At 47.1% G+C, this 27,257-nt stretch overlaps 1 protein-coding gene across 3 annotated transcripts; it reads right to left on the bottom strand.

Annotated features, from left to right (window-relative positions):
* Nucleotides 1–451: 451 nt before the first annotated feature.
* Hopx (HOP homeobox) lies at nt 452–26,888 on the bottom strand. 3 transcript variants are annotated; one of them, XM_048446340.3, is made up of 3 exons: nt 26,525–26,888; nt 7,457–7,613; nt 452–1,210 (listed from the first exon to the last, which is right to left on the bottom strand). In XM_048446340.3, exons 2-3 carry the CDS (start codon nt 7,598–7,600, stop codon nt 1,133–1,135), a joined length of 222 nt encoding a protein of 73 aa, XP_048302297.1. In that variant the 5' UTR covers nt 7,601–7,613; nt 26,525–26,888; the 3' UTR covers nt 452–1,132. The 3 variants fall into 3 exon arrangements, with proteins under 3 accessions (XP_048302297.1, XP_048302296.1, XP_048302295.1); XM_048446339.3 differs by lacking the exon at nt 26,525–26,888 and adding an exon at nt 8,296–8,439; XM_048446338.3 differs by lacking the exon at nt 26,525–26,888 and adding an exon at nt 7,796–7,934.
* Nucleotides 26,889–27,257: the final 369 nt, after the last annotated feature.

Below are 27,257 nucleotides of genomic sequence, written 5' to 3'. Positions count from 1 at the left end.
AGATCCTCCTGCCTGCCTGTGCCTCTCAAGCGCTGGGACTGAAGGCCTGTGCCATCATGCTAGGCTCAGCTGATGCCTCTTAAAAAACCAAGCAAGCAAATGAACATACCCTAGGCATTTGACCATTGTAACCAGGTTACTCTTCTGTGTGACGAGTACCCCATCACCTGAGATGTTCTGTCAGACAAAGGGCTGGAGCCCCTTGAAGCAGTGTGGCTCATTTGTGGGACCTTGTGGGAAATGCAAATTCTGCATCTGAAGGTCAGGCCTGTAGCCTGAGTCTGCATGCCTTATAAGCTTGTAGTTAATACTGATGGGGTAGATCCTGGACCACACTTGGAGTAGCAAAGAATTGGAAAATGGAGCCCTTTCAGCGATTGTCTCCTCATAGGCTTCCTAGTCAGCTTTAAAATTGAGTGAGTGAATGAATGAATGAATGAGTAAATCTCCATGAATTTTCAACAAAAACTCTTTTATTTAGAATATCATTTTTGAAACAAAAAGCAGTTCATTTTATTCAGCAAAATAAACTTAACAAATTCATTTAAATAAGGTAAACTCCAGACTCTGTAAATTCTTTTCTTAGCTACTTGCTTTTCTGCCACTTCGAGTCTGAAGCTGCTAGCTTAGGGTTCTTCCGAGGTAACACAGAAACTTTGACAATACACCCATGTGCTCATTCGACTACCAGTGAACTCAGTGAAATAGAGGGAAAGGGCACAGGGGGGTGAATTCGGGAGAAGTTCTGCCTGTTCTAATAGCTTTTCTGTAGAAGCCTGGTGGCTCTGAAATGAATGGTACACGTGATTTGCTACTGGCAGCTGATTACCGTAGGCAGACAGAAAACCATTCCACAACGTCTTTCATTGAAATCCAAAGGGAAACGCAAGCCCTGCCCCTTTTCAGCCAAGCCATCGCTTTACACAGAACTGCATTTAGCTTCCTGTTATTTTCTTTTTTAGTTATATACATTTTTTAAAGAAAAAAACAAACATTGTATTAAATAGCAGGCCAGCGAACGACGGGACACACAACACTACACTGAAACATCGAAAGAGCCTGGGTGAGCCCAGGTGAGGAGCCGCAGGTGGAGTTCAGGAGAGCCAGGGAGGCTGCCGGTGCCGCTGGCTCCCTAATCTGTGACAGACCTGCATTCGGAGGGCAAGCCTTCTGACCGCCGCCACTGGGCCAGGCGCTGCTTAAACCATTTCTGAAAGAAAGAAATGTGAAGAATTACCTGTCATGTACTGAAAAACTGAAATGTCTATTTCATGTCTAAGGGTAGTTTGTGTGACCCAATTGGGAAGGAGAGAAACAAGGCCTGTGGGGGTGGTTCTCTCAGCACAACCCCAACCGTGCTTGCCCCGGAAAATCTGTGCATGCCACATAGTCTTCCAACTCTCTCTCTCTCTCTCTCTCTCTCTCTCTCTCTCTCTCTCTCTCTCTCAGGTTCTCCTTATTTTCTGTTTTGTTAACCTCATAGGACTTGCATTTTTCATTGCCTGAACACTCTTCTAGAAGGATCCATGAACACCAAGACTGTTCTCATCTTATCATCCCTGCATCTTACCCCCCCACCCCCGTACACAAAGTCTCGAGATGTAACCAATTAATCCTTCCTTAGGCACCCATGGAGTGGAGCGCTGAGCAGTGAGAGAGGTGGGTTTATCCAGGACTCATAATCCAGCTCAGTGTCCCTCAAATACTGAACCCTGACCACTGTCAGTAGCACTTCTGGGGAGGCCTCAATGAGAGGCTTCTGGAACGGATAAGGGTGGCCTACACGTTCCTGTAAGCTGTAAGGCAGGGTGGCACTTTTCACGAATTGGCAGCCTTTACAACATCACTTCAGACTCAGGGCTTTGGAGACAACGGAATTAAATCTGTACTGGGGGACAAGGTCTGAACCAGCAGCTCAGAAGGAAACTAGGATTTGAAGAAACCAACTTTGAAAGGCACTGTTAAGGAAACAGAAGAAGCAGGCTGCTCTCCTTGGAAGACATAACACACAGTTTTCTCTTGACCCCCGCACCTCCCGTGTCATGGAGGACACAGGTAATGGTCAGATTATACAGCGCTGATCTAATCGATCAAGATGTTAGTGTAGGTGAGCATTGCGGGAGGAGCCAATAGTCAACTCTACTGTCACTGACTGGCTGCAAGAAGTCTCTAGGAACAGTATCAGTCAGTCAGCTCATCTGTGAACAAAGAGGTAAGCTTTGGTGGTCTCTGTTGCCCCTTGTGGGTTTCCTAAGGTTTCCCTAATCTAGGGTTAAGAAGGCGGACAGGGTAGATCAGTAATAAAGCCGCTGTGGGGTTGGCTGATAGAGGTGGCCCTAGTGGGAAACATCTATTCAGCTTTCATGTTCAGCCTTACAAGTAGACTGGGCCCTGTTGGAGAAAAGCTGGTCTCTCCTGAGATCTAAGGAGCCCAAGATCAGAAGAAAGGATGTGAACCACAGGACGGAAGAGCCGCTGACAACCTGGGGGCAGGCTGTCACTCAGGCAAGGGCTCTCAGCACACTGCTTTGCAGCCTACACGTGCCTGCGTGCATGCGTGTGTGCACTGGGTCAGGGCTCACTCTCTCAAGCTGCAGTTCACCTGCTGAGTCTCTGCCTCTACCAGGACCAATTGTCCCTCCACCCTTATCCTGGGGGTGGCAGCAGAGAACATCAATAAAAAGCCAAAGGGTGAAGTGGGGGGACCATCAGAAGGAAGCCTTCTCTAGGGCACTTGCTTCCCGCATGCCTCATTTCACTCTGGGGTACCACTCTTTTCTCTCTCTCTCTCTCTCTCTCTCTCTGTGTGTGTGTGTGTATTATTTATTTTATTTTCTTCCTTTTCCTGTTACTGCTTTTGAAACAGGCCCAAGTTGCACAGACTGTCCTTGAATCCGTTATGTATCTGGAGACCTTGAACATCTGGTCCTCCTGCTTCTACCTCCCAAACACTTGGATTACAGGTGTTCCTGGTGCCTGGTTTAGTCAGTGCTGAAGATGGAAACTATGGCCTGGGCATGCTGGGCAAGCACCCTACCAGATGAACCACATCCCCACGGGCATCACTAAAGAGAGGGCTCATGAGAGAGTGGTTTGAACCCAACTTTGATGTGACGAGTGGGCACATTCTTTTCTTTTAATCTGTGTATGTGCTCAGTCAAGTCTGGGTCTGGTTTGAGAGCAGCATGGTGCCAATTTCGTTAACGAGGTAACTGTGGGGGTTTTGAAGCTGCAAGTGCTGATTAAACAGGGTTTCCAGGAACTAGCGCTGCATAAATAGCAGCATTTTAAAGACTAATTAAAACCTAGAAGAGAGAAAAAAACCCACACTTTCTATCAGGACTCATTTAAGACAAAGTGGTTAAGCTGGCCTCATTCAAAAGAGCCCCCCCCACCCCTGCGTCTTCACATGAAGAATATTGATGGGTCATTACCCAAAATAGCTTCGACCTGAACCACATTTGTGAATTTGCAAGGTACAATCTAAATGCTTAACAAATTAAGTCTCTGGTACTGAGAGATGGGAAGAGGTGTGAGAAAAGCTCAGCTGCTTCCTGAAGAAAGGAAGGAAGGAAGATAGATAGATAGATAGATAGACAGACAGATAGACAGACAGACAGATAGGATAGGTAGATACATAGGTAAAAGGGAGGGAGGGAGAGAGAGATTGAGATTGTCAGTGCAGGTTATACATCATAATCCAGCAAACTAGCTACTGGTAACAAAATACACAATCTCTTGCTAGCTCCTTTTCTGTCTAGCTCTGGATCTTGTATCTCCTGACTCCCATAAATCCTAATTTTCCACCTGGCTTTGTCTCTTTCTCTCTGCTTTGTTCCAGCCATCCCCCGGGAGAGACATTCATCCCTTGTTTGCCATGAATGGGTGCTCTCATTACCCCTGCTCACGCATGGAAATTTATTTACTCTGGGTGAACAGATGATAATTGGATACTGGGGTTGGGAGGGGTCGGGGCAAAACAACATTGTTCTTGTCCTTTTCTCTAACAACTAGCATTTCGTTCTCTTCAGAGCGAGACCTTTAGAGGTCTTATCCCACTGCTAAAACTTGCAACAACTAAAAACACTGGATCCTGGGAACAAGCCCAGAACACCAAAAAGAGATAAAAAATACTGGGAACTTCCTCAAGAAGCAATGCCAACTACACTGTACTTGTGTGTGTGCGCAACTGTGTGTGGAGAACACTATGTCTATATTCAAGTGTGTGTGAAGAAGACTCTGTGTGTGTGTGTGTCTGTCTGTGTGTGTGTGTGTGTGTGTGTGTGTGTATGAAGACGACCGTACCACTCCGGCCTCTCGGGGTGAAAATGAAGCACTGTTCCCAGTCCCTTTTACACTGACTTCCATACAGTAAAAGCCACAGGGAGTAGGATTCTGTAGGATTTCATTTAACTTAAATGTAGCAGATATACAGAGGAATGAGAAACATTCCTCCAAGGATCCCAACAAAAGCAACTAAAGAAGGCCTCTCGCCATGAGGCCCTTACTGCCCATTGGCTTCCTAGAATTCGGTTTGATAGTGGGATTGTTACAAGGTCTGCAGATGTACCGGTGACTCATGAACACAAGGACTGGCTTTTCACACCATGTTCAGAGACGTGCCTCCCTCACACCTTATGAGGATATTGGTATAGCACCCATGCAGGATGGGGGGAGGGGAGGAAAAGAGGTCTACAAGGGTTCCCAGCCAGAATGCGTCTGCATTCTGGTCTTCCTCGCCTTCGCTAAAATGTCCACAGTGTGAATCAGGAACGACCTCTCAAGAGTGGATCGTGTGTATTTCTCTGTTACTAACATAATACTTGGCCTAGGGAAATAATGTGATGCTGAATATTGTGATACCTCTCTGTAATCCCAGCAGTCAGAAGCTGAGGCAGGAGGATTGTGAGTTCATGACCAGGTTGGACTACATAGGAAGAGCCTGTCTGTCACACTCTGTAAGGGGGAAGGGGCCTGATTCTGTCTCTGGAGATGGTTGGTGTCAGGATGGGACCTGGCGTCTGTGATGAAAACCGTTTTGGCTGGGAGAGGATCATACTAGTGAAGAGAGGCAGGGGCTGTGCTGACAGTAGGTGTCAGGGGAGAACCAGCAAGTGCTGGCCTCCACAGAGGTCTATGAAGCATCCCTAAAGACCTTCTACAGATAAAGGCAATTGTCTTAGCTTGCAGTCTCATTGCTGGACTTTGTGTCTGCAGAAGACACTTTTCTTTTTGTAGAGGACATCTTTTAAAATGTAAATGTTAGAGAAGAACAGACAACCAGTATGCTGAAGCTGGTGTGTGGAGCTAAGAAAGGATGCGGAGGTGGGACCCAGTCCAACCAGAAGTGACAGGGCAAGCAGGAGCCTCCTTCAGAAGCCTCCTGCAGAGAGTCTGAGCTCTGGGTTCCAGGTACTTCCCTACGGGTCTAGACAGGAAGATGGGGGCAAGCTGAGCTGCAGCAGGCCTCTGGAGGAAGAAGGTGTTGGCCCGTGGCAGGAAGAGGAAGCCAGGCCCTCCCAGGAGGCTGACTCATCCACACCCTCTTGTCATACTGGCTGCACCATTTGTGCATTTAAGGGTGGCAGAAGAGGCAAGGCAGAACTACCATGGGCACAGATCCCTGTCGTGCGAATTTCTGCATTTGTTGGTCTCAAGCACTGAAAGGCAGACACCTTTTCTTTCAGCCCCTGCTGGATTTCATTGCAATTCTTTCACAGCAGAGAGATCTGGAGAAAAGGTTAGCAATAGCCTGGAATGCCCATTACTTAATGCACAGGCAAACTGATCTTTCTGTCCTTCCTTCCTATATCACACACACACAGCTGTTTCCAGCCCTCCTCTGTGGAGGTCGTAGGGCACAGAGTCCCAGGGTCTAAGGCATGGAACCAGACTGTTGCAGTTTTAGCAACTTCAGCTTTCCGGGCCTCGGTTCCTTTCCTGAGCTCACAGGGCTTGCTCTCTTAAGACAGTGACAAGACAAGTGGTGTTACACTCAGCAAGTATCTGAAACAAAGCATGCCAGGTATTTGAGCCATAGGGCAGGTGGCTCAGCTTAGTGGTACAGGCTATGCTTAGCATGCTCAAGGCCTTAGCTTTGATCTCCAGCACCACACATGCACACATGATGGTAAATACAGACAAACATGACTATTCTTTGCAGGTTGAAGAGACTTCAGGGTTAGTCCCTAATTGGTACTGTGTGCATGATATACAATAGCCTAGTTCTTAAAACCTGAGATATCTTTATGATCACAAAATACAGTGTGGATTTCAAACTGCTAGTACTTCAACAGCTTGTCTTTCCATGGGCTCCAAGACACAGGAGCTTTTAGACTTGGATTTCAATAAACCATCATCTTCTATTGGGTTCTGATTCTGGTTAGATAGCCTTTCTATTAGATCCGGGACTGGAAGGATTACATATGGGTAAATTCTCCGTGTTGCCCCGGGCTTATTAAAGATCATTTAGGGCTTGGGGCTCAGGATTTTGGTCCCAGGATCCCGGAGAGCACTCATTACAAAATTTTAAGCTTCAACTGAGCAGGGTGAAGAGAGGACAAAGCCCCTTCTTCTTCGATCTACTAAACTGGAAGGAATAAGAACATCCCAATTTCAGCACAGCATTGAGAGGCGTGAAGTGCTTGGAGGAAGGCAGGATCGGTTCATCGTGCAGAGCAAATCATCTTTCCGTGACCAAAGGGAAAAGAGAAGTCAGAGTTTAAACAGGACTAGGCAGGGAAAGTCGGCTAACCGCTCCAACACTGCGCCAGGCGGCGCTGCAATCTTTACCTTAAGCAATTTTCTGGATTAGTCGGATGACAAGGAAACCTGTAACAAATATCATCACGCTAGGGGGTTTTGCAGCATAACGTCAGCGGGCTACCTTCTTGGAAAACTCCAGGGAAAGACTCTAAGCCTCAGAACCAGGGGATTAATAGAACAACAACAACACCCGATCCGAACCACGGCAACGAGCCAGTTAGGTTGTGTAGCCGAGAGGCATGCAGCACCGCAATGTGGCAATGTGGCGGGAAGAGCGACTTAACGATCCTGGCAGGTGCCTGCCACCCCCGCCTTAGGTTCCTCCTTTTTGACAAACCTAAGGACTGAATTTATAGCTGATCGCCAAAGTCCCTTCCAACTGTGATACCCCTGATGAAAACAAACCTTCCTGAAGATCTCCAGCACAGAGTAGGGAGTTCCTGAGCTGGGAAACAGAAAGCACAGCAAGTGAACTGCTCCAACCAGAGGAGAAAGTATGGTTCCGGCTCTGGGAGGCAATGGAAAGTCAGAAGGAAAGTAAATGGTGGTGGGTTGGGGTTTGGGAGTGGAGGTGGACTGGTCGCTCAGGGAGCTGCGGAGTGATACACGGACTGGGATCCACGCAGTGGAGTCCCGCGAGAGGCGCGGGGACCCGACAGTCTCCGGCGCTGCGCTAGGCTTGGGGACTCACCTGCGTCTCCTCCTCCGTGAGGCCCGCCTCGGCAGCGATGAGGCACAGCGTGGTGGGGTCGGGATGCTTGTTGACCTTGTTGAAGTTGTATTCCAGGATCTCTACCTGGTCCTCCGTGGGGCCGGTCGTGGTCTCCGCTGACATGGTTCTGGTACGGCTGCGGGGGAAGAAGAAGCGCCGGGTGAGCGAGGCCGGCCTGTCCCCTCCCGCGGTCCCACGGAGCCCCCCTCCGTCCCATCTCCGGCGAGCTGCGGACTGCGGAGCTCGCGGGCGCCCTCCCCGGGGACCCGGAGGACGAACTACGGAGCAAGTTCCCAGCCTCCCCGCACGGTCCCCAACCTAGCCAAGGATGCAGAGGAGGATGGGGACGCCACTCGGAGGAGACAGTAGAGGAAGCGCCTCAAGAGCTGCCTCTGGAGATCCGGAGCTGATCCGGAGCTGCCCTGGGGACTTAGGACACACGCGGGGCAGGGCTCCCGGCCGCCTGGGCACGCCTCCCGGGCCGCGCACCCGGCCTCCGCAGCTAGCTAGCACGTGGGGACCTTGCCAGGGAGCGCTGGGCACCGCACACTTTGGAAAGACGAAAAGACGCCCACAGCACAAGTTGGGAAAATGGAGACCGCACATTTTAAAAAAGAATAACACCAATAGACATTTACTTTTTTTCCTGATTACAAAATAACTCATACTATAGAAAAACCTGAAGTACATGAAAATCACGGCGGAAAAGTTAAATTGCCCACATAGTTACAAATTACAGCTATAAAATTTTAGAAGACGCTTTAAAGATCTTTCCAATTTACAGATGTGGAAATGAAACTACAAAGATAATGACTTACTTTGGAGTGTTGGAATGAATGGAGAAGACTTATCCACCTGCATGCCTTGCCGGGACCGCTGCCACCACCTTTGCCCACTTTCCTGGCAACTTCTTAACCTAAGCTGTGAACCCCAGACTTGCTATTGCCAGGCCGCGCTCCCAAGAGCCCACCCCACCGTGCTGCCCTGTGCGGAGGTGATAACTTTCAAAACCTACACTATTAAGCAGGATCAAAATCAACTGTTACTTAAAACCTCGAACTTCCTCAAAGGAAAACAGGTCCGCCTCAGGCTTCAAGGTCTCTTACCGGTCTTCACTTTTAAGACAAATATTGCTGGCAGACTGGGGCGTGACCTTCCTGCTGTGTCCCCTCCCCATCTATGTAGTAGCTTCAGACTTGGGGCTAAGAAAACTGACAGAGGTACTCCCCCGTCCTGTGCCGCGGGGTTGAAGACTGGGAGGTAGAGAACGTTGGTCTTCAAGATATTCTCCGCTGTAGATTCGGTACAGGCTTGGCCAAGCAGCAGTGTGCTACGCAAATCACCCTGATTTGTTGCACTAACAAACAATTGCAAAAGTCCTCAGCAGAGACGGGAGCCCGTTAGGATGTGGTTTGTGCCTGGGGGTGAGCTACCTGCATAATGTGCCCAGTGCTTAGACCTCTTCACTGTGGCCTATACCTCCTTCTACTTCCTTGAGGAGGTTTCAGACAGGACGAGAAGCTTTGCAACTACGTGGGGCTGGGGTTCAAACCACTTGTCAGGTCGCCATGAAATCATTATCAGGCAACTAGATGTTCCTCAAGTTAAAACGTGTACCAAGTCTCTGTACCCAGGTCATCGGGGGGGGGGGGGGGGGCCATCAGGTCAGCAATACCTCTCCCATTAGCCCACAGCCTCCCTTCCTAAGACACACTCTCTCTGGAAAGTTATTTCCTCACAGCCAGGGACATCGAGGCAGAGAACCCAGAGCTCTGCCCATTTCCAAGCATAACCAGTGCTCTATGGTACACACACTGAACCTTGGCTCAAGGCTGGTGTTTCGCTAGCCTCTTTTCAGTAAGTCAGTCTGTCTTCAGGTTAGTGGGAGAAAGTAGGAGGGTAACAGTGTGAGTGCAAGGAGGGCTTGTTGCCACGTTCAGTGGGTGTGTTTCTAGTTAGACACGAATCCCAGCCAAAGCCGTCCAACTGAAGCCACCCACCACTGTTCAAGCTGCCAACCTAAAGAACGCAGCAAGGACAACGCTGCCTCTGGTCTTCTTGCCCTGGAATGGTTTCCGGTCCTGCTGGCTCTTCCCCCAGAATCCCTGTTACTGCCTTGTAGAATCCTTGGGCCTCCAGAAATATCACACTGGGAACCCCATTCAGATTTATGGACATGTTTTCCTGTCTCTTTTGTAACTGCTGCTATCTAACTGTGGGCTGCTAACATGCCTCCGTGGGATCAAGTGGTGACAGGGGTGTTGACTTCGAAGGATTGCTAGGATTAGTCGGCAGGACCATTGATGACTGCTAAGGAGACACGTGGGAGGGTCCTCCGACAGCACCTTGCTCTCCAAGGTACACTAAACAAGCGTGCTTGGTTTCTAGCCATGGGGATGAAAGGGCTCTACCGTCAGATGGATTTGTTACTGCTCTACAGAACTCAGGCACTATTATTTCAGCCCTCTCTCATTGGCAAATGTTTGCTTTTGCTTTGTTTTCTCTCTCTCTCTCTCTCTCTCTCTCTCTCTCTCTCTCTCTCACACACACACACACACACACACACACACACACACACACACTCACACACACACACACACACACACTGTATAAAATCACACTGCCCTGGTAACCTTGGCCTTGTAAAGGTTCTTAGCTGTTTCCAGTAAGGAAATAAGGAAACTCTTGAGAAGTTTCTCTGAAGATAGTCTAAATCATGTCAGATACAGAGAACTAAGAACGGTTTCGAGGCTGCTGAACATTTAATCTCGACACCAGTTTCACAGTTGCGGTTGTCCACCGCTTATGAAACACTTTGGAGAGCAATTTGTCCTGTCATTGTATTTTTCTTCTGTGGTTGGCGAAGTCGTTGCACAAGCCTTTTTTTCGAGAGGTTAAATGAAAACAGCTGGCTTTTTTCTAAATCAGTTCCAAAGCCTGGGCTGTCGGTGTGTGGGTCCAACAGCCTTATGTCCCATGAGCCCACGGTCCTTTGCTTTGTACATACACCTACGCTAAGTAGCTCACATGAAGTGCTGCAAACTGGTATGCATTGGCCACCTTTTATCTCCTTCCTCTCCCAGCATTATGACCTCTCTGTTATGCCACTCACACCGAATCCGTAGAGAAACAAATTCCCCAGGAGTCGGCCACAAGGGAAAAGTGGGTGAATTCTTTCCCCCACCCCTTAAGACAGGGTCCCAAGCTTGCTATATAGCTATTTATGATTTTTGAACTTCTGAGCCTCCTGATTCCACCTCCTGAGTGTGTGTGTGTGTGTGTGTGTGTGTGTGTGTGTGTGTGTGTATCTGTGTATATGCTGGGGAGTGCCTGCTACCTACCAACTGTGAGGTGGATCATTCCTTCGGGATATTTCCCAGTTTTCCTTGCCTGTATTTTTGTTGTGTTCACTGTGAACTTCCTAAAAGTAATTGGCTCTGAAAACATTTTATCTTTTCAAGTGAAAAATAAAATGGTGTGTGGCTCCTCCTCCAAGAGAAGTGATGGGTGTCTGCTCTAGAAGACTGGGGCTCCTTCTACTTGTTGGTTCCTTGACCACCGCTCCACAGAAGGTAAAAGGGGGCTCATCCAAACTTTCAGTATCTCTGAGAAACTGACGAAAAGGAAGACTCTGTGTAAGGGTTTGAATGAGGGTGGCCCCCATAGGCTCATATATAGATGTTGGGCTCCCAGAAGGATTAGGAAGTGTGGTCTTTCCCCAGGAGATGTATCACTGGGGTGCGGGCCCACACCAGGCCCAGCCTTGTGCTCCCCGCCGGCGGCCTTCCACCTGTCACCGGAATGAAAGCTCCCGGCTACTGCTCCAGTGCCATGGCTGCTGCCGCATTCCTGGCCTTGATGCTCAGGAAGCAAGCCTTCAACTAAATGCTGTCTACTATATGTTACCTTGGTGATGGTGTCTCCGCATAGCATGGAACAGTGACTTAGATATTTGGGGTAAAGCGCAGTGGGTAGAACCTAGCATGTGCAAGGCCCTAGGTTCTATCTCTAGCCCTCGTGGATCTGCCCCTACATTCTGGCACCCATGATAGACACGCCCGAAGAGGTGTCCTTTTACATAGACACCTCCTTACTACTGTCCTTGAGCTAAGAGCAGTGGCTGTCAAACCCTGCTGAGTCCTAGGACCGTCGGTGGCTGTGTCTAGGCCCACTCCTCACCTCCTGAAGGAGAGCCACATTTTAGGAACCTAGAGTGGGAGAGAGAGGGACAGCATTTCAGCTACTCTCACATCTTGCAGTTTAACGACTCGAATTAACTGTAAACATTTGGAAAGTTCCACGGCTTACCTACCTCTTCTTGGCTACGCGTCCCCTCAACGTTTGAGCAGATGGTAGGCTGAGATAGTTTTAGGAAAATTAGTTTAAAGATAAGTTTTAGTTTTTAAAGATAATTTTATTTCTTGGGCAGTGCCAGGGGCTGAACATTCTTGTGCATGCCTTCTGCAGCCCCGCTAGGGGAGTTCTCTCGGTGATTATGAGGTCTGGACCTGTTGGTTTACAGGAAGCACAAGTGTTTCCCTTTGCAGGGTAAGGACAACATTTGCTGGCCAAGCTCTCCAGTAAAACTCTCATTTGAATGGCGACCGCATCCCGAGTCCCTGCCTCAGCACCAACTGTGCTGTCGACCTAATCTCTACTGGAGCTGTGTGCTCTGCCCTCCAGGGGGCCGTCCAAAACTCTTGGAGTTATTTTCATCCCGGCTGTGTGACCTCTTAGGGTGAAAGGCCCCATCTGATTACTGTTTGCTGTGTAAAAGTATTTCCTGTTCCAGCCCGTAACGGGATTTGAAGTATTTTCTTTTTTAGAGCTTGGATTTGGTCTCCAAACTAACTTGGTTGAGTCCCCTGGTCACTGGAACAATGCTGAGATATGGATAGAAAGCTAGTCACTAGGAATTCCCGTCGGTGACGTGCTGAAAGCCTGGTCATGTTGCTTCTCCAGAGCTCTTAGAAGCCAAAACTTGATTTTGCCCTTGAAATGATTTAGTCAGTTAACCCCGCACACACACTCACCAAGGAACTACCAGTCTCCAGGTGGACACTAAGTGATGGATGGGAAGAGGATGGGTGATGGACAGACGACTACAAAGTGGGGAATGCATGGTGTATCTGCATGGTGATCACCGTGTGCTGAGCTGTGGACACTGTGTGGTGTATCTGCATGGTGATCAGCGTGTGCTGAGCTGTGGACACTGTATGGTGCATCTGTACGGCGATCACCGTGTGCTGAGCTGTGGACACTGTGTGGTGTATCTGTATGGTGTACAGTGATCACCGTGTGCTGAGCTGTGGACACTGTGTGGTGTATCTGTATGGTGTACAGTGATCACCGTGTGCTGAGCTGTGGACACTGTATGGTGCATCTGCATGGTGTATCTGTACGGCGATCACCGTGTGTTGAGCTGTGGACACTGTGTGGTGTATCTGTATGGAGTACAGTGATCACCATGTGCTGAGCTGTAGACACTATGGTGTATTTATATGACTGTGTGCTGAGTTCTGGCTTTTCTTTGGCATTTTAGTTTCTTTCAAAACGCTCTTTTTGAAACCACAATGGAATCGGTCATGTTCTACAATCAAGAAATGTTTACTAACTTGTCTGCAGGGTCAGGGGAGGGCTGAAAACTCCCTCTTTTGTTTTAGCTGCAGGAAGGAGAAAGGGCAGCTTCTGATTTCATAAGCATCACGGTTGGTTCATGCCTCCAAATATGTTCTCCTTATGCTGTCTGGCTGTCACAAGCCCCAGGCTTTCGCTGCAGCACCCATTTGAGTCTTTGACTTAATCATCCATCTTCACCTTGGGGGAAGAATTAGTGTGGTGAGGACTGAAGATCCTTGCCAAAGTGGCCTGGGCCATTGCTGACCTGCTGTGGTCGACCTAATCTTGCTCCCTCAGCTTCTGGGATGACATCCATGTGGACTTCTATGCTTCTCTTTCAAAACTCCTTGTGTTTTTCTTGACATTAGTCAACAGCGGTGATGGAATATACCCCGTTAAAGCCTTGTCCCGACACCATGTGACAGGTGAAGAAGCTGAAGTATGCTCTGTAAGTATATTCATGTATGTATGTTTAACCAGTTGACAGTGACAGCACAGCCAGAGCCACCAATTCACACTGACAGGCATGCATGCATGCATACTATTGCGAATCATGCTTCGTATGACTCAAGACTAAAAGATTGAAATGCCCACTTCACCCGAATCCATGCTATACCAACTGGTTGCCAGCAACCAGACCAAGTGTAGGAGCCCGCTCTTACAAAGTCAGCGAGGGTTGACTCGCTCGGGATCCTCGAAGCCAAAGGCAAGTCAGGTGAAAGAAGCTGAGACAGAAGACAGGATAGAATCCGGAGGTCTGCCCGGCGGCCGACTGGTCAAACCAAGCAGCCACACAGTCCAGAGTTTATTTCGGAACTTACATATATACAAAAGCAGGATAAAGTATGGCACAGACGGTCAATCAGTATCTAGCCACGAGACCATCCCTGTCCTTGAGCGAGCAGCCTCCTCTCCAACATGTGCTTGCTGCTCGGAAGCAGCCTCACTTTCTATCTTGATGTTCCTGAGGTTTGTCGTCAGCAGTATACAGTCTACTAGATAGAGTGTTCTTTTCTCACGGGCTAAATCAGAAGTCTCTCACAGTCCTCAAGGTTATAGGAAAAAACAAAGCAGGCAAACTTGAACTCAAAAGACTTATAAGTCAGAATGGACTCCAGATGGAAACTGAGTCACACATGGGCACCCACAACCACGAGCCTCATTCCTGCAAGGTTTGCCTGGTAGAGGTGACATCATGCTGGGGTTCTGATATTTTGACCCTGCTGCAGAATTGGGCATCCATCAAGGAGTAATCCGGGTCTTAAAAATATGAAGCGTTGCCTTTTCTTTTTAGTTCTGCATTTTCTGAGCTTTCATAAAGGCCCTGTGCTGCTTTTGATTCCGTTCGCTGTTCCCAATATTTCTCCCTACGTTTGCTCTCTCTCTTCTTGCCTTAGAAATCCTGCTGCCCTAAGAAATGTAACAGAATTAAGGACAAAACGGCAAGATGGCTCTGTTGGAAAAGTGCTTGCTGCCAAGTCTGAGGGCCTGAGTTCAAATCCCCAGAACCCATGTAAATAGTCAGATGTGGTGGCAAACATTTATGATCCTAACAACAACAAGATGGGAGGAGGAGACACACAGATCCCTGCTAAGATTGCTGGCTAGCTCTTCTAATTTACTTGGTGAAGTTCCAGGCCTGTGAGAAACACTGTCTCAAAGAAAATGGGAAGCACCTGAAGAATGAAACCCAAGATTGTCCTCTGATCCCCACATGTGTGTATGTACACTGCACACACACGCACACAGGCACGCACATGCACACATGTATGCACACACACACTTGTGCTCACACATGAAAATGTGCATACACAGACGTGCAAATGTACGCACACACATTTCAAAATGAAATTTGAGTTAATATAGGAAAATAAAACCCATCAAATATCCTGACATCTCATATGCTAAGCATTAGAGAGCTCACTTTGCTCACTGCTACAAGGAGATACGCTAGAGCGGTGCACACCTTACCCTCCCATGCTGTGTTCAAAGCACTTACTCACAACAATACAGTATTTCTTGTGTGATATGCTGCTGTTCTTAAATGCATGAGAACTGAGGATCTCCTGGCCGGACACCTGGAAAGAACCGTTTGTGCCTGACTTTTCTGGGTTACAATCTCTCCCTTTTAATCTTCATGGACTGGGAAAGCCCAATGGTGGACATTGGAACTGTTCTTTATAAGTCCAATGTTGTGGATGAAGCCTCATTGTGAGAGGATGTTGGTGGGAGATCTGGAAACTGACGGGTGGGGTGGGGCTCTCATCTGCAGTGAGCCTTCTGCGCAGCGCACATTGCTTTGTGCTTCCTTGTTGGTCCTCCCGCATAAGAGAGTGAATTTCTGCTCCTTCCTCGCCACCATTTCCTTGCTTTCTCTTTCTTCCCTTTCATCCATGAGACTATATTCATAGGATGGAAGAGGAGGCCAGGGAGGTGGATAGGGTGACGCGCATCTTAATTCCAACAATTCTACGGCAAGGTTGGAAGTGGAGGGAGACGCTTCAGATCTCAAGGTTTTAGGGGGCAGAATGGAGCCTCAAATGCAGAAAAACTGACTTCTCCATTCATGCCCTTTACCACCACACCATATTTCCTCAAACCCAGAAAGCCCGATTTCTCCACCCACATTCTTAACTCCCACGCCGTATTTCCGCTGTGCTGAGTAGCCGAGTGAACAGATGACCCTTGCTGTGTGTAAGAGAAAACAGGACTAAGTGATGCCGCAGGGTCACAAGTGAGGCGATGCCCCATGTGCCTGTGGCATGACCCAGCCCATTGGAGGAGTCAGGAAGAGCAGCTCACACCACCAACTAGGCTGGCTCTCCTGCTGCACATGCTCCTCTTTCGCTGGTGCAGATGTAGCCGAGAGAGGACACTGGTGGCGAATGTGCCATACAAATGAGAAGGCATTGCGGCATTCAACAGAATGGAGTGGATCGCTTACCTTTGGGGAGAGCAACAAGGGCTTAGTAGCTGTTGCTACCAGTCCATCCCTACATCGTACATTTGCATTGAATCGATCCAGGAAGTTCCTGAAGCAGGTTGCAATGGTTTAGATTTTTCTATAGCCTCTTTGGAAAACGGGAAGATAAGAAAACAAAACCACCAGAGGGGCGGGTGTCTGGGAACGACTTCCAGCCATGAGTCAACCATTTAGTTGACCCTTAACATCCAATTCTTCTCACAGGCACCGGACTCTTTTCACTGAAAGCCTCCCGCCTGCCTAACTGTTCCGGTCTTGCATATGAAGCACCGGGAACAGTGAAAGACCAGAATAAAGCTTTAGGCTCCTCTGAGCAAGCTGCAAAATGAGTAATGAGTTCGACCCAATCTCTTTGGAGATAAATGGACAAGAGAGGAAGACCTGCGTGAGTAAACAATCTGCCTTTTATAATGAGGTTCACGAGCTCAAAGGAGTCTTCCCCAGAAAGATTATGAACTTAGATAGACTCCCAGGCTAGCTCACAGCAGAGAACACAGCTAAAACGCTGTATGATTGTTACTATCAGAGGAAATTATCCTGCTGAAATAGCCCAGTGAAGCCATTTGCTTATTTGGAAAGCAAACGTTTTTCTTAAGACGATTTTAATTAAAAACTGGCTTGGAAAATGAGGTTTTGGTGTAGATGTTCATGGAACTTGCAAGAAACTCTTGAAGATTTGGGGACTTATAGCACAATTCTGATTATGCCCGAAACTAGAAAAGGTCCTAAGGCATGGTCAGATCTTTTGTGTCATTAAAGCTGTCCCTGTGACGTGAATGGAATAGGGAGGGACAGGGAAGAAGAGAGTGGACACAGGTTATCTAAGACATGGTTAATTACACTGTTACTGCTACCAGCAGGCGATGGGGGGGCAGGTGCCTGCATTTTCCTTTCCTCCTCATCCAAAAGACGGGCACAGGTTGCAGTTTTGTGCCCCACTCTCTTAGCATGCCACCAAGTGGCACTATCACACAGGGACAGTTTAGTCACCCATAAGGGTTTGTGGCAGTTAGAACAAAGCAGAAGCTAGGGACTTTAGGGTATGTAGCATTCTTTACAGACAGAATGCTCGTGCATCTGGGTTGGGTACATTGTGGAAGTTGCATTTTAAATCCTCCTTACTGGATGAAAAGATTAACCAGTGTGGAGTGATGGGCAGGACACGGGCAGGGAGCCAGAGATGGATTCCATTTTAAACTCTCCACAGTCCTCAGAGGACCTTGGCTATGTCCTTTAACTTATTTGAAATTTGATTCTCTTCTCTTCAAGTAAAGTATGTCCAGAGACTCAGCGGAGCCGACAGGCAAGGAGCGGTGACCGGTAGTGGCGATGCTCACGGAACAGTTCAGAATCGTGTAAGATGACACACAGTTCCACAAGATTATAATTAAGTCTTCATCCACAAAAGGAAGGTTTGGACCAGAGGATCTGGAGGTGATCTCTGTTCTGAGTAATGGTGTTCTGAACAGTGCAGATATTAAATGACCACGACCTTTGTTAATAACAGTGTCCTGGGGCCACTCGTGGGAGAAAGAGGCCTCATCTGAAGACTACAAAGGTTTTGATTTGATGAATATGTTGTACCAAATTTCTACTCCAAAGGACTGCTGAGTGACCCATGAACCATAGTATAACCACGTGCTTTTTCACAGTCAGTCTGTTAAATTATATGTAATACAATTTGTCATCTAAGCTACAACACTTATGGAATAAGGGCACCTCTACAACAGGCCACAGTGGACGCATCCCAAGCAAACCAGAGCATCTGGTCCCCTTACTGTCTGTCAGATGTGTCATTTAGGTATGGGACAGGAGCTCCTATGGGACTTAGCATGTCTGCTGCTGTTTGGATTAGCAAGATGCAGGCCACATTAATTAGGATGAAGGTCATTTTGAAGGAGGGTAACACTGGAGCTCCGAGGCTAAGATGATGTTCTGGGCCCTCCTACCTCCTGAACGCTGGTTTCTTTTGCTGTATCTAGACGTTGTCTGGGAGGAAGAGAAAGGCTCAGGGTGTCCGCCCGCCGTGGGGCGGAGTGTGGTGCGCTAAAGTTTAGCAACTACAAAAATCCACTTCGCAAAAAGAGTTCATTCTGCCGCCAGACACAAATAAAAGCCTCAAACCCTTCATCCTCGAGAATTCTAGGGGTACCCATGTGTTTAGGGAACTTCAGACCAGAGAAAAAAGAAGGACAATATCTGGGGAATACACAGAACGATCAAATTCACCTTTGAAAAAAAATTGATGTTTATTGTATCAATTAGAGATTTTCATGGGACAAAATGATCGTATATCCTAAAGAGAATCATTAAAGATGAAAATATTTGTATGAGCAAGCATGGACACAAATAAGAAACAGATCAATTTTCTATAGTTTGTAACGAATAAAAAGTTGTCCCAAATATGCCAAAATGGCAGCTAATGGATTTCTTAATATGTCTTGGAGTGTGTTACTCAATATGGTTGCTCGTTTAATTCTTGAATTAAATTTGTATAGAAAAGTATTAATTAGCTTCATTAGATCAATAGCTTGCAAGTAGGGTGATGTGTCTGTCATGTGAAAGTATTCGGATGATCAAAATGTAAAAGTGGATGACAGAGATCAGTTTGGTAATCTAAAACATGTATACAGTAAGGGTAGGTTATACGTGGGTGGGTAGACAGCATAAAGGAAGACTGTGGAACCTGGGTATGGCAGTAACACAAGCATCTAGGGCTGCCCAGGACAGGAACAACTGGAGAACCACCATAAACGGGCTGCCCAGGCTCAAGCATTGCCAGGGCATAAATGGTGGTGATGATGATACATGGGCTATGGAGAATGAAGTCAATAAACTAGTCGTATTCTGCAGCTATTTGGACATTTTCAAATATTAAAAATTAAAGAATTAAAGTTTCCTTTGTGAGTTCGAGGCCAGCCTGGTCAACAAGAGCGAGTTCCAGGACAGGCTCCAAAGCTACAGAGAAACCCTGTCTCGAAAAACCAAAGAAAGAAAAAAGAAAGAAAGAAAAAGAAAAAGAAAAGAGTTTCTTTCTACAAATATTCTCAGTCTCGTTATTTGATCTTGGACAAGGTTGTGCATTTGTAACTCTGCAGATGTGGCACCAGGATTTATTGATTTATTTTGAGAATCTGTGCTGAATTCTACAATATTTTTACTCAAATCCAAATGACAGGGTAAGAAACAGTTGTTAGGAACCTATAGTATTGCGCATGGATCAGGAGGTGAGGGCCCTGCCTGGACTTCCTTAAGTCATTGCACTCTGCCTAAAGCGAGCAAGGATGCTTCCCCAGATGGTCTGTGCATCTTGAAAAACCCAGGGAAGACTCACTGACAAAATGGAGGTATCACTTTGTCCAAATACGCTTTAATCAAGTGTTACTTTTTATGATCCAACTACCATCCTTATTTTATGACCGCGATTAGGTAATGATGAAACGGCACACCACGGGCACCTGTACAATGCCAAAATATGCCAAAGTCCAACTACCCCAGCTGCCTGTTGCCAGGAAACTCAGTTACACTTTTTCCACAATTGAGCCTTTTTTATGAACAGGTGCTCAGCTAGTGGGACAAAGAACAGATGTAAATATTTAGCCTAGTCATTAACACCACACACACACACACACACACCTAAGAGGACAGATATACTAGAAAGTTCTGTGGAACCCAGGGTAGTTCAGACATGCTGCAGAAAGAGAGTGGATGGAGCTCCAGGAAGTCCGAACTTTGGAAATGCGACTCAGTCTCCACGTGATGTTGCACAGCTCACACTTGCTGTGGACCTCCGGGTCTGAATCTTCCACTGCTGCCACCTTACTCCAGCTACCCCACGACATTTGTGTAGGAGTCAATGAGATGTCTATGAACTGCAAACTATAAACACTATTGACATTCACGGTACGAACCCAGCTTTCCCAATGGCTCAAAGTGCAATGTTGGGCAACTGAATGGCATCCAATTTTAAATCATTAAATGGCAAAATGACTTAATGTTTTTTTAACTCAAAACTGAAGAATGACATGATTTCTTAGAATATGTCATTTGCTTTGTCCAGAAAGCCACTGCACCCCTATGTGTGCACCTGGTCCCCAAACAAGAAAGAGTTGAATCCCCTGAAACTGGAGTTACGGACATTTGTGAGCTGCCATGTGCGTGCTCACAATTGTATCTGGGTCCTTTGGAAGAGCAGCCAGTGCTCTTAACCGCTGAGCCATCTCTCCTGTCCCTAGTTAACAAATGCTTTGACATGAGACAAACAAATGGGCAAACACATGACAATCAACAGACTGACGGTCTGTCTATTTTCCAGAACTTGCTTGTACATCTTTCTGTACCTTTGCATACAGATGGTACTTGAGGGCATGAGAACCCACCGAGCTGTGGCCCACACCCATCCCTGACCTTGAATTGTTTTCCTTGAAGGTCAAAGTGAGTAACTGGCCACTGGCACAACCGCCTTTCAACAGCATAATTAAGTGAATTTTAGTCTTCTCCTAATCAAGTTAAATACATCAGGTCCCCTTGCAGCTTCTTAGAGATCTGCCCCCGAGGCTGCTTAGTCATTAGACGCTCTCAGAAGAGCTTCAAAAGTCTGAACTCTGAACTGGATTGAGTGAGCAAATGACAGGGAGCCTCTCGCCCCCTTTAATCCTGCTTCACAGTTCCCAGAGTTACCAGGTGACCCCGAAGAACAGAACGAAGAGTGAGAGGAACACTTAACGTAGTGACAGGCGCTTCCAGCATCACTTACTTATAGAGCGTTTCACTCCCAGCCACCAGCAGACTAGGGAGGTGGGCCGAGAGAACTGCTTATATAAATTTCCTTAGGGAGAAGCCACACAGGCAGGAAGTGGCAATACATCAACAAAGATTGCACTGTGTAATCAGATCTGCCACGACCTGAAGGATTCCAGGAAATTTCCATCTAGATCCATCTAGATCCAGAATGACTGTCATTGGTTTCCTGATTAACAGTTTCAAAGGTCAGAACCCACTCGGTGTCTACCTTGGGGTTTTCTTGTTTGTTTCCACCATATGCGGATAGACTGGGTCACTTGTAAACAAACGGGCAGGGTTTTCATTTTATAGAAACCACCAGAGTAAGTTATAAGAAACATGGAAATGGGTAAAACGAACGTCCCTGTTTTGGACAGCACGTCAGTTGCTACCTACGTGGCCACGAATGAGTAATCACCTGAAACAAAGCAGCTCAACCTTGTGAGGATTAGCCCCTTAAGCCCCCTACATTTATTCTGAACTTCTTTTTGCTTGACTGATATGAACAGTGATCTCCTTTCAGTGTAAGCACCCGGCTTCCTTCAGGGAACCCGTAAGACAGGGGAACAGTGCCTCTGCGGTGTTGGGAGACCTGGGTCCCTGCGCCTGCTTAGCTGAAGGCTGAATTCCAGGGAATTAGCTCGCTCTCTTGAACTTTCATGGGTTGTAATCAGAGATGATCAGATCATTTGTGACTCCAGCCAGGGAAGACAGGGAAGATGCAGTTATTTAGACTCCCCTTGGGCGCCTTCGAGATGGCTCAGCCAGCAAAGGCACTTGCTGCCAAGTCTGACCATCTGAGTTCCATCCTCAGAACTCCTTGTGGCAGGAGGGAACCAGATCCAAGGTGTCTTCTGACCTAGACACACACACGCACATACACACAGACACACACACGAACGCACACTGGCACATGCCCATGCCCCCTCATACACACAACACACATACACATTGTGGCACATGGACCCACCCACACCTGACACACACACACACAACACACACATTGTGGCACATCACACACGTACACACACACACACACACACACACACCACATGCTAAAAACCCAGTTAAGACTTCTAATCTTTGGGTCTCCTGCTTTAAAATAGCATTGCAGCTAAGAAGGTACTCCCTGCTCTGAGGGCTGGGCCGTCTTCCTCCAGGACTAGTCTGTGCTCGTACCTGTGAGGAACTATTCAACATCTCACCGAGGATAGATGCAGGGACTTTCCTGGCAGCTGAAAGGGATGGGCAAACCTGCACCTGCCTTGTTGTATGCCACCCACTCCAAATTTCACATATGGCCGGGATCAACAGTGTTAGACTGGCAAGCCTCCAATGGGGCCAACTGAAATACAGAAGCTGTGAGCCGGGAGGGTGTGCCATCTGCACCAGGCCACACTTCCTCCGTCTGCGCAGTGGAGATCATCTGTATTCCCATCAAGCCTGTGCCCACCAGCATGCCCTGGGTAAGCATGCAGGAAGGTGTTTCTTCCACGCTTGTTTTTAACTGGGTGGGCGGGTGCTCTGTGCATCCCTCCAGGCTACAGGCCACATCCCTGTTACCCACAGCCGCATTCTCTCAGCATTTTGGAAGTCTGAGGAATTCATCAGTGTTCAAAACCTAATCCAGGTTACACACCATAGCCATTAAAGACAAAAATCCAAGGGACCTTTGAAATGAGCCATTCTACACAGGAACAGTGGTGAAGGAGATGTACACAAAAGAAAGTCATCGAAAGAAGAAATTCTGTCACTTCTACACACATGATTGACCAGCTGTGTGAACCCATTGTTTGTCTAAAAACATTTCTCATGAACTCGAAATGGCAGGAAGTAGTTTTGACTTCAGAATAGCAGCGGTACCCAGTGTTGGCCTACTGCCCTGATGCTTACAGCCTAGTATTTTCTGAAAGGTTAGTTTCTGGGGTTCAGGATAGAGTTCAGCTTGAACAGGCTGCCTCCCCTACTACTGTCCTCTCTCTCTCTCTCTCTCTCTCTCTTTCTCTCTCTTTCTCTCTCTCTCTCTCTCCTGCCCTTTCTCTCTCACACACTAAAGCAAATGTATTTAACAAAGAACTGTCTAATTCAGAAAAGACAATTTAGCAAGGCCCAGTCTTCGATGGTGCCTATAGGATGAGACTGAAAAACCTATAATCTTGACACTCTTTCTCTCCGTGGTTTGGAATTAATTCTGATGAATAGGGATTATACATTTTTGCCTGAAAGTGGTTTTCTTAATTGCTTACTTTAAAATTCAAATGATAATTATATTTATATAACATTTCAAAGCTGGTGTGATAGCACAAACCTATAATCTCAGGACTCAGGATCTGGGGGTAGGAGGTTCAAAGCAGACAGCAACATATCAAATTTGAGGCCATCTGGGTTACATGAGATCCTGCCTCAAACAATCAAACAACAAAATCAGCAAAAAAAAAAAGAAAGAAAAAAAGAAAGAAAAAAGAAAAGAAAAGAAAGGAAAAAAGAGAGAGAAAGAAAGAAAAGGAGAAAGGAAATAAGAAAAGAAGACAGGAAGGAAGAGAGAGAGGGGGAGGAAGAAAAGGAAGGAAGAAGAAAGGAAGAAGACAGAAGGAAGAGGGAAAGGGAGAAAGGAAAGAAGGAAGAAAGGAAGAAAGGAAGAAAAAAGAAAAAAAGAAAAGAAAGAAAAACATTTGAAAGAACTCCCAGATAGGTTATCTTGTTAGAACCTATTTAATAACCCAGGGTTCATTAAGTAATTACTGTCTATTAAGATCATAACTTTAATTGGTTTGCCAAAGGTGGGTAAACAAATCCCTGAGAGAGGGAGACTTTGGAAATAGCACAGTTGGACGCTATCTTAAACACAGGCAGCTTGCCAGGGCAGGTTCAGTGGGGCCCTGTGGCCCCATCCCCACTCCCACACTAGCACCTGCGTCCACACAGGTGTGAGGAGGAGGTGAAGGATGGTAGGAATGGCCGAATCAGGAAGACAGATGTCACCCGCTCATGCTTTTGCCTGGGGCTGCCCTGCCTTTATACTGATAGATAGACCCATCCTAATGTTTCCTGGGGGAACCTCTAAAGGATGATACAGGAGGATCACTGTGAGTTTGAAGCCAACCTGGGTTTCAAAAACACCAGAAGAAAAGGGTATTGAAAAAAAGCCATTACTCCCCTAGATCTCATCTGCCCCCATACCCCAAGCCTCTTCTTGGTCCCCTTTTCCAGGCCACCACTGACCTGCTTTATCCCACCTCAGATGAGCTCACATACAGCGTATGCTGTCTCAGCCAGGTGGTGGTGGTGCACACCACCCAACACTTTAATCCCAATACTCAGCAGGCGGATCTCTGTGAGTTTGAAGCCAGCCTGGTCTTAGTCTACAGAGTGAGTTCCAGAACATGTTCCAAAGCTACAGAGAAACCCTGTCTAGAGAAACCAGAACAAACCAAAACAAAACACATGCTATCTCCCACCTCTTTGTTAGCACTGCCTTTAGCATCTCTGCTCTTGCTCCCAGACCCAAATGCTCTCGTCATAGCTTGTCTAGAACAAGACCTTTGCAGACATGTAACTCAGCTTCAGTTTCGTGGCTATGGAGAGCCCGCTGTGTCAAAGGTTTAAGCCCATCATCCCTGCTCCACACATCTGCTAGCTTCTTGATCCACAGCTTTAAGCTCCTTAAAAAAAGAAGGCTCAACTCTGGGGGAGCGGTGGCTGGGTGAGGTGGGGGGGTTGGGGGGAGAGGGGACTGTGAAGAGGGGAGGAGGGGAACTGATTGGGATAGAAAGAAAAATAAATATAAATAAACAAAAGAATAAATGAAAAAAGAAAGAATTCTATGCAAATAAAAAACAAAAATCAAGGCACAACCTTGATTTAGCATTCATGGACTTCCCAGGGGTCTAGAAAATGTGGATGAGTCTCCTCATTGGCTGTCCAATGCAGAGGAGTCAGACTTTAACCGCATACACACCCTCAAAAAAATGGACTCAGCCTCGGGCTAGGCAGTGGTGGTGCACGCCTTTGATCCCAGCACTCGGGAGGCAGAGGCAGGTGGATCTCTGTGAGTTCAAGGCCAGCCTGGTCTACAAAGCGAGTTCCAGGACAGGCTCCAAAGCTACACAGAGAAATCCTGTCTTAATTCCCCCTCCAAACAAAAGGCCTCAGCTTGCATTTATACATATCTGTGCATACACACACATGTACACAAACACATACATGGCAGTTAATAATCGAACTGACATGACAATAAAAGACAAAGGGAGGACATGGGAAGAGTCCCGGGGAACATAGCTAGGAAGGACTGGGGGAAGGAAAGGGAGCCGAAATGCGATAGGATTCTATTTCAAGTAAAAACATATTCTTTTTTTTTTTAAAAAAAAAAAACATCTTTAAAAGCAATGTGTTGGATTTGAACATAAGCCCAGCGCTCAAGTAGATCTCTGTGAGTTCTAGGCTAGTCTGATCTGCATGGAGAGTTCCAGGTCAACCAAAGCTACACAGTGTGAAACAGAGTCTCAAAAAAAAAAAAAAAAATGGCTGGGGTGAGGCTCCTTCGTGGTAAAGACCTAGGAATGGGGCTGGAATTCTAGCACATTCTAAAGCTTCATCGCCAAATCTTGCTTTTGTCTATTTGAGGCAGGGTTGCTCTGAAATTCTGTAGCCTCAAACTCAGCGCGATCCTCTTGCCTCAGCCTGCAAGAGCTGAGATTACAGGCAAGAGCTATCACATATGCCCGCACCTCTGAGCCCTTGACCCAAGCAGCTGAACTACGGATGTAATGTCAGTTCTCCTCCTTTGCCCCACTTGCATTTTCTCAGCATCAGTCAAGTCCAAGCCGTTTCCCCCGTTCTCTCCCACCTCCCCAGCCTGCATCTTCTGCAGTACCTGCCCCGGATACATAAGCCCTGTCCTGAGACAAGCTGCAGGAAATGGTTGGCATCTCTCTTCAAGACCTTCTCATCTGAAATACATGATACACTGTTCCTTTTATGCAATGACTCTTCCCCCACCTAACAGTTGACCTTGAGTACCTAGATACCCCGTTTGAGCTCAAAATCCACAAGCCTCTACTTTCTGGAAAACCCAAAGTGCAGCGTTTCTTTTCATTCTTAACCGATAGATATTTTCATTACTGCAGCTATATGGAGAACAAGAAATAGTAATATATATGTAGCACTGTGAGTTCAGAACCCAGCCAGAGAGTCACTTCGCCTACACCAAACACAAGATATATATTTTAAACACGATTATGTTTGATTTTCAGATAATAAACTGAGCAGTAAAGTAGCAGTAATTAGTATTTAAATGATGGAATGATAAATAACAGTTGCACAGGTGATGAAAATGGAAGCAAGAAACTGTAAACAACAACAAACACCGCTCTGCTTCCCGCTCCAAATTCACCACAATCTGGGGCACACTTTTTGCAAAAGACCTGGTTTATCACCCCAACAACACTCTGACTCTACCCTGGGGTAGTGAGGATGGGGCGGGGAGAACACTAGGGAGTAAGCATTATATTTTTATTTCCCCTTTCACCTCCACCATTCTCCAGCAGAAAAGAAACAAACAAACAAATAAATAAAAGCCCAAATGCTTGAAGTCTAGCATTTTGGGCTCATCTCTAGACAAATTCATTTTTCGCATTCAAGGCCAACCTCAGAAAGCTACTTACGTGTATGCCTGGGCGAGTTCTGGGCTGGAAGCAGCGGGTGCTGGTGCCTGCTGGCTTAAATAGCCTACTGTCTGACGCGGCTGCTGAGCGCACGTTTATTTACGCCTGGGAGTGCACACTCAAGCAAGGACCTGAAAAACCTGCAGCGTGGGCAGGCGGGAACCACTGAAAGTCTGCCCGCCCGCCTTGCGTCTCTCCCGGTTATGCAGGTTTGATGCTCAGGCGGTGACTTCTGAGAGTCTCGTGAAACTTTTCATTCAGCTCTGTCCCCTTAGCCACCAAGATTACTTGGAGGGTGCCGCTGAGAGAAGTGAACGAGCAGCAGGTCCCCGGCTCTTTCCCTGGCTTCCTTATTTGGACCCGGCTTGAGTTAGATGTTTCCGCCACCTCTCAAAGCTTTGGTCTGCCAGGCTGAATTCACACAGCCCTGCGGGCGACGCGCCAAGCCCAAGCGCCTGGACTGATGCCCAATTAATGAAAAGCTGTTTTCTTTCGGACACAGAATGTACAAACAACGAAAAACTAAATCAGAGGGCCGACATGAGACAATTTTCGGTTCCTTTCAAACACTCGTTTCGTTTCTTTTCTTTTCTTTTTTTCTGCATTTGCCCTTTGTTAATGAAATTCCTGTCTGAGAGATGAAAGATTCACGTTAAAAGGTAGTGTGGATGCGAGGCTGTGTGGAGGTAGAGCCAGGTAGGATTGTTCAAGGGCTCCTGTGACTGGTAGTGGA

This window comes from Myodes glareolus, chromosome 8, assembly GCF_982192425.1.
Source record: "Myodes glareolus chromosome 8, mMyoGla1.1, whole genome shotgun sequence".
NCBI lineage: Eukaryota > Metazoa > Chordata > Mammalia > Rodentia > Cricetidae > Myodes > Myodes glareolus.
Note: the sequence above shows the minus strand (reverse complement) of the source record. Positions and strands in the feature narration are given on the sequence as shown.